The sequence below is a fragment of the Silurus meridionalis genome, chromosome 20, assembly GCF_014805685.1.
Source record: "Silurus meridionalis isolate SWU-2019-XX chromosome 20, ASM1480568v1, whole genome shotgun sequence".
In the NCBI taxonomy this organism is placed as follows: Eukaryota; Metazoa; Chordata; class Actinopteri; order Siluriformes; family Siluridae; genus Silurus; species Silurus meridionalis.
Genome location: NC_060903.1, coordinates 15,630,706 through 15,643,205, shown reverse-complemented (window position 1 = coordinate 15,643,205; position 12,500 = coordinate 15,630,706). Strand labels below are relative to the sequence as shown.

The 12,500-nt window shown below is 40.8% G+C and overlaps 1 protein-coding gene across 4 annotated transcripts in view; it reads left to right on the top strand.

Annotated features, from left to right (window-relative positions):
• Positions 1-12,500, top strand: part of LOC124403096 (protein CASP-like) — a 139,462-nt gene that overhangs the window by 60,665 nt on the left and 66,297 nt on the right. For all 4 annotated transcript variants that reach the window (XM_046876686.1, XM_046876681.1, XM_046876683.1 and 1 more), the window contains exons 3-4: positions 2,919-2,966; positions 11,846-11,924. In XM_046876686.1, coding sequence (XP_046732642.1) covers positions 2,919-2,966; positions 11,846-11,924 — 127 coding nt within the window. The remainder of the gene's footprint in view (positions 1-2,918; positions 2,967-11,845; positions 11,925-12,500) is intronic.

Sequence of the window (12,500 nt, the reverse complement as noted above, 5' to 3'; positions counted from 1 at the left end):
TATATAATAATCAGTCTCTCTGTAGCAATAAACTGTGTTTAACTGTGACATAAATTACATTCGCCTTCTGTTTTTACACAGTTTGCATGGAAAGTTATTAATTACTCCTATTTTATTTATTATATTTATTTAAATCTTGTATCTTTTATTATATTTATTGAAATCTGGAAAGAGCACCGAGTTAGGTCCGAGTTGACTTTGATGCTTGGACCAGTAAATAATAATAATAAATAATTTATATATATATATATATATATATATATATATATATATATATATATATATATATATATATATATATATATATATATATATTTTTCTATATTACAATTCTAATAAATGTACAATAAATGTAAATGGAATCCAAGTCGATTAGAATTACGGTTAGTTTCATTTGAATTAATTAAATAAATAAAATTTAAAAGAAAAAAGTCATAATAATAATGTTCATGTTAATAATAATAAATAATGTTCATAATAATATAATATAAATAATATAATATAAAACTCACTGTTATTTTTTTCATTTATCACCATTTTTATCATCACTAAAATAGAAATAAGAAATGCATATATTTATTATTAAATAATTATATTACACCCTGTTGCCATGTTATTCCTCCTCCAACACATCACTTACATCAACAGTAAATACTATTTATTCATTAATGGTTACATTTTCTCTTACGGAACGTCCATAAATTTAACTGGTTTAATAGGATAATAATATCAGTATTTCACTACACACCTGTACGTTTAGAAGCTCAAAGTGTTGTGTTACTAAGAATTTATAAAACACAACGTATTCTACATTGACAGCACCGACACTGCAGAACTCCTTCCACACACAAAAACACCATTTAAGTGTAAGATATACATGGACACCTTCTGACCAATCAGAATAAAGAATTGTGTCACAGCTGAGCAGTTCTTAATCCACTGAACTGCACTATACATTATAGTGACAAAGTATTTGGACATCGGACACTAATCGTGGAGCTGAATGCGCAGCATGCGCACGTGATCGTATGGTCAGGTGTCCACAAACTTTTGCTCATTAGTGTATGTGAGGCACTTGTGTGTTTGGAGGCACAGTGGAGCTGAAATAACACAGAAACAGCTTCTCTGTTGAGCTTTGTGCTTCTGGAACCACGGCTTTCCTCGTGCAGTTGTGTGTGTGTGTGTGTGTGTCTGTGTGTGTTGGCAAGGATTGGAGTGTTATATGTAAACCAGCTGCTGACAGAGGTTTCCTGTGGGTCACCAGGACCTCTGAGCAGCGCTTACATAAACGTTATCCAGGCAGGAGCCAACACACACACACACACACACACACATATTCTCCCTTGTTGCCCAATAAGATCCTCTGAGTTGTTCCTGTCCCCAGAGAGTCTTCAGGGGCGGAGTGTGGGGTGTTTTGCACACTGTGTGTGTGTGTGTGTGTGTGTGTGTGTGTGTGTGTGTGTGTGTGTATATAAGGATAGACCGGGGGGAGGGGAGTCTGTACACGGTTCCACATTTAGCTGCGCAGATCGCCGCCGAGTGTTCAAGCGCTGACAGAAAGCTTAAACCAGCTGCACAGTCTGCGGCTGAGCGACCTTTCGCCTTCAAGCGCCGACCTCGGTGACCTCGTCTGACCTCGTCTGACCCCAGCGACCTGCCACCGGTGTCAATGCAAATGACCAGACAGGTCACTCGTGGTTGTCTGGTGCTGTCTGATGATGATGATGATGATGATGATGATGACGGTGTTAAACGATAAAATCAATAGGAATGTTGATAACAATAATACAAACAGGCAAGCAATAAAAATAAAATAATAATGTTATAATATTGACAACGTTCAATGTTTCAAAATTAAGTAGCAGGAAACTATCAAGAAAATATAAATTATAGCAATAAGTAGCATCTAATAAATGAATCAGTCGTATTAACAATAAAAATAATAATGTAATAATAAACATCTAATGGTAAAGTAAGAATAATAAATAATAATGTATAATAATAATAATTTAAAAAAACACTTAAAATAAAAAAATAAACTTCTAATAAAATAATACAAAAAAGGCATAGTCAAATAAGTAGATATAAATAATAAAATATCTAAGAATATTTTTTTTTACAATAAGAATAAATACAGTAATAATCTAAATAATAATAAATACATCTAAAAAAATATAAAAAATATTTAATTTATTATTAAAAAAAATACAAATAATAATCTCATTAAATCATATTAATATGAAATAATAATCTAATAATAAAATAGCAGTAATCATAATTTAAAATATAATCTAATAATAAAATAATCTAACAATTAAATAACAATTATAATAATAATAATATGGTAAATATCAAATAATCATAGAATAATGACATTTAATTAATTTATTTCTAATGCTGGTTATCACAAGGATTTATTTATTTATTCAAAGTTTATTTATTGATATTAATTGAGGTTGTATGAAGTAATTCTCTCTCTCTCTCTCTCTCTCTCTCTCTCTCTCTCTCTCTCTCTATCTATCTTATTAGTTGAACATTTACTGAATAATTAATGGATTTTGTGTGTGTGTGTGTGTGTGTGTGTCCACACATATCTGCGGGACATTACTGCTTCCCATTTGCATGTTTGGCTCTGACGTCCTTTCACATGAGCTGTAATTTAATCCGACACGAGTGATTCAGCCACACAAACCATGTGTAATGCACCTGTGTGTGTGTGTGTGTGTGTGTGTGTGTGTGTGTGTGTGTGTGTGTGTGTGTGTGTGTGTGTGTGATGGAGAACACTAAGGACACGTCCAGTTCCTCTAAAGCTGACGTACTTTTATTTTATAAGTGAGACGCTGATCTTTTCTTACTGATCTGAGGAAATTTATAGTCTCTGGTTTGACCACTGACCCTTTGTCCTGTGTTTGTTTCAGGATCTCCGCAAGCAGGTAGCTCCGCTGCTGAAGAGTTTTCAGGCTGAGGTGAGTGTGTGTGTGTCGGTTTGTCTGTCTGTGCATTACCAGTCCAGTGTTTGTGTGTCACACAGTCATCATTGTATCAGTTGCTGAGCTGTAACAATCCGGTAGTGCGTTATGGAAACACACACACAAACATACACACATAGTCACATTGCAATTCATCAGCTTTGTCCGTCTAAATAAATGTCACCATTTACATTGAAATAATGCTCCTTCCCACAATACTTCACTCCACTTTTCTCCCCTCCTCCTCCCGAAACAGCCCCCTCTTTCCTTCCTCTCGTCTTTTTTTCTCCCTGTCAACGAGTATAGCATGACCTGATCTGGCTCAGAGAGTGTAAGAGAGAGAGAGAGAGAGAGAGAGAGAGAGAGAGAGAGAGAGAGAGAGAATGGGAGGAGTGGACTCTCTCTTGTCCTTTTTATGACGCTCTGGGCCTGGAGGCCATGTTTAAATTGCATTCAGTGTAAAAAGGCAACATTCTCTACTTAACACAGTGAGAGAGAGAGAGAGAGAGAGAGAGAGGAAAGGAGTGGAGACCAAAACATTGACCAGTGAGACAAATACAGGCTGCTAAAATCAGAGAAGGACAGAGAGAAGGACAAAGGATGGGACTTGGAAATGCAGAGTTACCTAGAGACAGACAAGAGCGAGGCAAGTCAGATACAGATGCTAATCTGGGGACATACCAGAAGCACTGAGAAGACAGAAGAGCAGATGTGCAGAGACTGAGGGTGAGACAGCAGACGTACAGAGAGTAAGGAGACAGTAAAGCAGACGTACAGAGACTGAGGGTGAGACAGCAGACACACAGACACTGAGGAGACAGGAGAGCAGACGTACAGACACAGAACGCGACAGCAGACGCACTGACCGAGAGTGAGACAGGAGACACATATACTGAAAGCAGGACAGCAGAAGCACAGACTGAGAGCGAGACAGTAGGTACATAGAGTGAGACAGCACTCTTTCTTTTTTTTCTGTATTTTCTTTTTCTTTTTTTCCCTCTTTCTTATTCATTTACTTTCTTTTACTCTTCCTTTTCCTTTTCATTCTTTAGTTTATTATTCATTTTCTCTTTTTAGATCACAAGAACCGACAATTCAACTCCACTACAGTATCCACAGTATCCTCCTCCTCTCCCTCCCTCTCTCTCTCTCTCTCTCTCTCTCTCTCTCTCTCTCTCTCTCTCTCTCTCTCTCTCTCTCTTTCTTCTCTCTTCTCCTCGCCCCCCTCCTCCATCACTCATTTGAACTGCCGTTTCTTCAGCAGTCTATTTAAATAGCAGCGCTGCTCCTGCTCTTATTCTCCGACCTTCCAAAAGGAGACGCTCCCCTTTCCGCCGTTTATCCTCGTTTCTGCAGCTTTTCAGCAGGACTGGCCTTTTTGGCAACCGGAGAGAGTGATTTAGTGAAGGGAGGGGGCACCTCTCGTCACCTCGTCCCCTCGTCCTCTCTTCCTGATCTACATCAATGACCCTGAACAATGCGGTGTGACAGCGATGCCCACAGCCAGCCCATAATACTCCATATATGTGTGTGTGTTTATGGGACAACAGAGGAGGAGACATTTCTCCTGAGAACCTGCAACTTTTTGGAGTATTTATATGTTAGATTCATAGCTGTAATGCAGTTCCAGAACATGGGAATGTAACGTTTCTGGAAGGAGTCTCCAGTTTTAGTGCTTTGTAAAAGGTGCCGTTGGTTTTCTTCCATGTGACGGAGAGATTTTACACCCAGCAAAATATCGTGAGAGAAAATCCCAGTACTACCAAGATGTCAGTGAGGGGCCCCCAAGCAAGGCCCTTAACCCTTAACTGCCTTGTAAGAGTGAAAACGTAAATGTAACCGGAACACACTTATCCCAGGGACGTTTATCCTGTAACTGTAAATGGATAAAAAATGCACATTATTTGGGAAAAAAAAGGATGAAAGGTTTTGTGCTGTCCATTATTTTTCTCCTCCAACACAACCTGCAGTGCTCTCTTCTGTCCGTTTGGATCCTTTCTCTCTTTCTTTCTTTCTTTCTTTCTTTCTTTCTTTCTTTCTTTCTTTCCTGCCTTCCCTTATGCCTTCTTTCTTTCCTTCCCTTTTTCTTTTTTCAGTCTTTCTTCTTTCCTTCCCTTATGCCTTCTTTCTTTCCTTCTTTCTTTCTGTCTTTCTTTCTGTCTTTCTTCTTTCCTTCCTTCCCTTATGCCTTCCTTCTTTCCTTACTGGGTTCTGTCTTTCCTTCTTTCCTTCCTTCTTTCTGTCTTTCTTTCTTTCTTTCTTTCTTTCTTTCTTTTTCTTTCTTGCTCTCTTAGTTTGTTTAGCAGCACTCCTGAAAACAAATCAGTGTACACACACACACACACACACACATTCTGACGCGTCCGTCTGTTTCTTTCATCTGCGCAGACCTGCAGCAGAGCCTTTTTTCTCTCTGCATGAATAAACCAGAGCTCCTCTTGTCCTCTGTGATTCTTTTCCTGCTCGTTATCTTTTCGTTTCTTTAATAGCCACACAATAGCAGAATTAAAGGATGACTTAAATTCGGCCGTTTGCTTGTACGCTATTTTATTTTATTATTTCTCTCTCTCTCTCTCTCTCTCTCTCTCTCTCTCTCTCTCTCTCTCTCTTTCTATTTCCTTCTTTTTTTGTTGTGGCCACTGAATGATGGATGAGGGGCTTGAATTTTTCATGCAGGGTCGAATTGAGATTCAGTGGGTCCCCGGCAGCGTGTGTTACACACGGGCTAGTGTGACTGGGCCACGCCGGAGCGAGATGTACTCCCTCTGGCTGTGCGCGAGAGAGCGTGCTACGCTTTCTTTTTTAGAACTAGCAGAAAGCTGTACGCCAAAACGCTGATGCAAGTGAAGGCTTAGGGTTTTACTCCTGCGAACATCATCAACACGATCAACATGAAGATGAAGTGTGTGGAAAAATGACCATTCCTTCCTTCCTTCCTTCTTTCCTTCCTTCTTTCCTTCCTTCTTTCCTTCCTTCTTTCCTTTCCTTTCCTTTCCTTCATGGCTTTCTTCCTTTCCTTTATGGCTTTCTTCCTTCCTTCTTTCTTTCCCTCATGGCTTCCTTCCTTCTTTCCTTTTGCCCCACAGTAGTATCCCAGGCAGGAGTATGGAGTTATCGGACCACCCTGGCCCTCAGGAACGTGCAGAGTGTGTGTGTGTGTGTGTGTGCGCGTGTGTGTGTGTGTGTGTGTTTGTGTGTTTGAGGTTGACCCTCAGCCTTCTGTAGATGGTCTGGTGTATGTTCCCGCTGCCCGGCTGACACGGTGGTCCGGGCATCACACAGCTCTTCACTGAAATAAACGTCCTCCTTTGAAAAACACACACCGGTTCTAAGAATACACTCGTTTACTCAAGCAAAAGTGGGATCTTTTTCTCTCTTTTTTTTTTTCTCACCTCATGGGTTGTGTGATGTGGGTTATTTTCATTGGGCCTTCTCTCTGTGTGTGTGTGTGTGTGTGTGTGTGTGTGTGTGTGTCTGTGTGTCTGTGTGTGTCTGTGTCTGTGTGTGTGTGCGCACGTGTGTGAGAGCTGGTCATTGCTCCTGGGAAGGTCTTGGCACATTTCGTTTGTTGTATAGTGTGTGTGTGTGTGTGTGTGTGTTCAGACAGGCTAGTTATACGTTGCAACGATGATGTCTGATCTCCAAACGAGATCCAATCTAATGTACATATAAGATGAGTGTGTGTAGTGTGTGTGGGTACTGTGAGTAGTGTGTTTGTGTGTGTAGTGTCTAAGTAGTATGTGTAGTGTAGTGTGTGAGTAGTGTGTGTATTCTGTAGTATTGTGAGTCGTGTGTGCTAGTCTGTGTCTGTGTAGTGTGTGTGTGTGTGTAGTGTGTTTGTGTGTGTAGTGTGAGTCGTGTGTGTCGTGTGTGGGTAATGTAAGTCAGGTGTGAGTTGTGTGTAGTGTGTTTATATTGTGTGAGTCGTGTGTGTCGTGTGTGTGTAATGTGAGTCAGGTGTGTGTAGTGTAAGTCGTCTGTGTAGTGTGTTTGTGTGTAGTGTGTTTGTATTGTGTGAGTAGTGTGTGTGTGTGTGTGTTTGTGTAGTGTGAGTCGTGTGGTGTGTTATGCATGTGGTGTCTCGTGTGAGTTGTGTGTGTCATGTGTGTAGTGTGTTGTGTGAGACATGAGTGCGAGTTGTGTGTGTGTAGTGTAAGTCGTGTGTGTGTGTAGTGTGAGTTGTGTGTGTAGCATGAATCATGTGTGAGTTGTGTGTGTGTGTGTAGCATGAATCATGTGTGTGAGTTGTGTGTGTGTGTGTGTATAGTATGAGTCGTGTGTGTGTGTGTGTTTGGTGTGTCTGAGAGAAAAACTGAAATTTGATCAGCATTAACATGAATGCATTTTTCCTGTGTGTGTGTGAGTGTGTGTGTGTGTGTGTGTGTGTGTGTGTGTGTGTGTGTGTGTGTGTGTGTGTGTGTCTGTGTGTGTGTGTGTCTGTGTCTGTGTATGTGTGTGTGTGTGTGTGTCTGTGTATGTGTGTGTGTGTGTGTGTGTGTCTGCTCAAACATCCAAATCCGAAAGCATCCAACTCTATCCAAGGATATCCGAATCCTCTCCTGGGCCATGTTAAGCGAGCAGACTGGCCAGTGTGTGTTTGAGTGTGTGTATGAGTGTGTGTGAGTGTGTGTGTGTGAGCTATTAAGCAGGCAGGCAGGCTGTTAATCCCCCATTAGCGAGATCCCTCTGGGGATCAATCACAGGCAGCGCAGATTAGCGCTCAGATCTCTCCCGAGAGCCGCACATCCTCGTCTCCTTGTGGAAAAAAAGACGTAAAATCACAGCTCATGTTGTGAGTTCACTCTCTTCCTCTCTGCCTCTATTTTATTTCTCTTTTTTTTTAGCTTACAATATTTATTTATTCATTTTGAAGTGACACACAAGCTGAAATCTCTGCAGTCGGATTTCCAAAGTTCTGGATGGGAACATGCAGGGAAAACACCAGGAGTTTATTCCATCTGAAACAGCCCTGTAACTGCTCCACCTCAGTTTGATGTGGTGTGTGTTCAGGGATGCTTTTCAGATAGTCACAGATGTAAAGAGTAGTTACGTGTACCGGGTGTCTCTTTAAACCTGTCCAGCTGTTCTCCTCCGTCTCTCAGCAAAGCCCAAAAGAACTAATACTGTTTGGGTTTTTATTTATTTATTTATTACTTTCCTATGTAAAGTCTATAGACTGTTGTACTGTTATTCTTGCCCCAACAATATAAACATTTTTAATGAACAAGCAGGAATTTTTAAATACATAAATAAATTGTCAAACAAATTAGTAAATTCATTCAAATAAATGCAACACCTATAATATCACTAAAAAGAACAATGTAATTTTTATTTAATTGTTTTATTTAATAAAAAAAAAATTACTTAATGGTTATTCACACACACACACACACACACACACACATATATTTAATTTGATATTTGAGTCTCCTTTTTTTTTTTCTTCAGAAAACTGTGTGTGTGTGTGTGTGTGTGTGTGTGTGTGTGTGTGTGTGTGTGTGTGTGTGTGTGTGTGTGTGTGTGTGTGTGTGTGTGGTGTGGTCATGGTATGGCAGGCTGCCGGATGTTCCTGTCAGTAATTCCCCCTCTGCTTTAAAGAAGTCAGCAAAGCCTCTAATCCCCTCAGTCCCGGATCAAATGTCCTCTGATTAGAACGTTTTCTGGCTAGAAACACACACAGGAACGTGAGAGAGAGAGAGAGAGAGAGAGAGAGAGAGAGAGAGAGAGAGCCTGTTCATGTCAGCCTGTTTGGAAAAGAAATGATCAGAAGTGTGTATTGGGAACTCAGTGACCTTGTGTACACTGAGATACTTTTATCTTTTTCGTGGAAAAGTACTTTAGTTTTTTGAGGACAGGATGAAAAGAGAGAGAGTCAGGCCTTCTCTTTTCTTTTTTTTTTCTTTATTTATTTCTGTATTTATTTTGTGTGTGTGTGTGTGTGTGTGTGTGTGTGTGTAAGTCTAAGAAACAATTTCACAATTTTATTTTTGATAAAAAACAAACATATAATACATATTAAACTAATGAACGATGGATTAAATAAAGCTACAAGAGATTTGTGGGGTCCAGGCAATTTTTCACAACCTCAGTTTTTACCAAGTTCCATAAAACACTATAAAAGTGTGTGTTTGAGCTTCCTGACAGTTGCTCGATGTTAGCAGTGTGAATGTTTTCTCAAGGTGGCATCACTTAGTTTAGGGGTCTTCAACAATTTTTGGACCCCCTGATCCAAAATGTGTCAAATATAGCAACCGATATTGATAGTTAACCAATCATATTACGCCAGTTATATTCTGTTAAGACGATTAGAACGGTGTTGTTGTTGTACATTTATGCATCATAACAATTACACATTTACATAAACTTTAATTTTCATTATGATAGAACTTTAATGTAATTAATATAATCATTTTTGAAATTAAATATTTTATCTTTGATGTTTTTACCCATGTTTGTTTTGAATATTTTTTTTTTTTTGTGATTCAACATTTAATTTAGTGGACCCCCTGCAGTACCGCTGCAGTCCCTCTAGGGGTCGCGGACCGCTGGTTGAAGACCCATGATTTAGATCATGCCAGTTGGGTTAAAATGGGGCTTCCTCCAACAGTTCCATATGTAGGATCTATATGGCTGTGGTAGATGTTTGAGTTTGATAAATATTATGAGAATAAGGCCACTACGCCTGAGCTTCAGCTTCCAGATCTTCCAAAGTATTTAAATAGCTATTAAACTTAGGTGTAGGTCCGAGACAGACATAACTCGAACAAGAACGCAGTAGCGCTAAGCGGTAGACCAGAAGCTCAGAATCTCGCCAAGGGAGAAAAGCTGGACCCAAGTGGAACCTTGTGCTCCAGCTGCTGAGCGAAGAACTTGGCACGGGCCCGCCATGCTCCAGATGTTTTCCGGCCAAATAAATAAGGAACATCTGAGATGATTTACTCCCATCCCAGCGGAGCCTGAAGACCATATTACATGAAGCCTATTTACGGTGGCAAGTGCCCCAAAACCATGAATCAGCTCTTACGCGGACTTGGCCGGGAACGTAAAGACCTAACGTATGAGTTTTTACAGGGCCCGTTCCGCTCCCTCTTCTTTTTTTCTTTCTTTTTTCCCCTCTCAGTAGCAGGATGAGGGATCGGATCAGTTCTTAAAGGGCCAGTGTTTTCATTTAACCTTGTTTTCTGAAGCAAGTGGAATAACAAGTAGTCGGAGCTAAATGGTTCATGGAAGAAACTCATGCGGGAGCATTATAACGTTCCCTTCGCTTGAACTAGGAGTGCCAAACCTGTTCCAGCATGACAATGCTCCTGCGTGCAAATCCAGCTCCATGAAGATATGGTCTACGTGGTTTAGAGTGGAAGATCTCCTGCTGTAGAGCTCCAACCCTATTGAACATCATTTGGGATCAATTTGATATCTAGTAGAGCATCTTCCCAGAAGAGTGGAGGTTATCAAAGGAGCAAATGGAGACTCAATGTGGAATAAGATGTTCAAAAATAAGCACAAACCAATCTCATGGTCAGGTGTCCACAAACTTTAGTTTGAACTTAACATGGTTAATACTGTAAGTACAAACAGGCATCATGCTGAAATTCATACACGTTAAACCACAGGCTTCACTCAATATACACGATATTCCTGCGTTATAACGATGTCATCTGAGACAAACAGACTGAGAGAGAGACACTGATGGATTGAGAGAGAGGACAAGAGACACTCTCTCACCGACAGGCCTGGAGAAAGAGATGGGCAGATTAAGAGAGAGAGAGACACTGATTGATTGAGAGAGAGAGAACTAAGGAAGAAAGATAAACAGATTGAAAGAGAGAGAGAGACCTAGAGTGGGAAATCTGGAGAGACAGATGGACAGATTGAAAGAGAGAGAGACCGACAGAGCTCTGGAGAGAGAGAGAGAGATGAACTGATTGAGAAAGAGAGATGGACAGAGAAAGAGAGAGCTCGCTCAGAAAAAGTGGAAGATTCCAGAAGGTTCCTGGAATCGACACCTTTGTGACCAATCAGAGCAGAGAATAAAGAAACCGAACATAACACACTAAACCTGAGTCACGGAGGTGATCTGTTGTCTCTTCTGATCCATTCAACTCTATTGTGTAGTGTTTTTTGTGTGTGTGTGTGTGTGTGTGTGTGTGTGTGTGTGTATGCACACATTGTGTGTGAATTCCAGATCTGTGGAATGTGATCTTATCTATAGTCTATACTATATATCCATTAATTTCCGTGTGTGGAGGAGTGTGTCTTCACGCAGTGCTTTATCTCTGTGTGTGTGTGTGTGTGTGTGTGTGTGTGTGTGTGTGTGTGTGTGTGTGTGTGTGTGTGTGTGTGTGTGTTGTGATGGTAAGTAGGTATCTGCTTACGTGCACATATTTGGGTGAGGAATTGGTGTGTGCCGGTACGTTCCGTCCTCGATGGCTTTATGATAAGCTTGTGCACGTTCATATTTGTTCGTTCGTGTGTGTGTGTGTGTGTGTGTGTGTGTGTGTGTGTGTGTGTGTGTGTGTGTGTGTGTGATTGAGGGGCAGAGATAAACACTAAAGCACAGGGATGCGTGTGCCATCAGTCAGGGGGCAGCTGTTGTGCGCTGATAAGACGCACTGATACAGAAGATAGGAGTGATTGGTACAGTTTGTCCACACACACACACACACACACACACACACACACACACACACACTCTCTTCCTTTTCACTTACACTATAAAACAGTTAATCTTGCTATCGCTTTGGAAATTTCTTTCTTGTATTGCACCATACTTGCTAGGTGTGTGTGCGTGCGTGCGTGCGCACGTGTGCTCACGTCACATCAAAACGCTTGTTTCCCGTTTTTTTGTTCACCCGTCTCTCTTCTTCCTCCTCCAGATTGACGCATTGAGCAAAAGAAGTAAAGAAGCAGAGGCTGCCTTCTTGAATGTCTATAAGAAATTGATTGATGTCCCAGGTGAGAGAGAGAGAGAGAGAGAGAGAGAGTGTGTGTGTGTGTGTGTGTGTGTGTGTGTGTGTGTGTGTGTGTGTTATAATCAAGTCATTACATAATTGTCACTCACTCACTCACTCACACGGAGATTACACCCAGGCTGAGAAGGGGGGGGTTTGAGGCAGGGGTCAACCTGAGAAAGGGGATGTCGAGAGTGAATGAGATGGACAAAGAAAACAAAAAATAGAAGGTGACTGGAGGGGGGGATTGACCAAAAACAAAAAGAGTGCAAGACTGAGAAAGAGAGTAAAGGCCTGCAAGGGAGAGAGATGGACAAATTGACAGACAGACAAAGAGTGAAAACCAGAGAGAGGAAAAGACAGAGAGAGATGGAACAAGAGAGAAGGAGATGGACAGATTGAGAGAGAAAGAGAGAAACAAGTATAGATTCAGAGAGACAGACTGACCTAGAGCGAGAGAAGGGAGACACTGTTAGATTGAGAGAGAGGGATGGACAGATTGAGAGAGAGAGAGAGACAGTCAGTCAGACTTAGTGAGAGAAAGAGAATGAGACATGGTTGGGGAGAGAGAGAGGGGAAG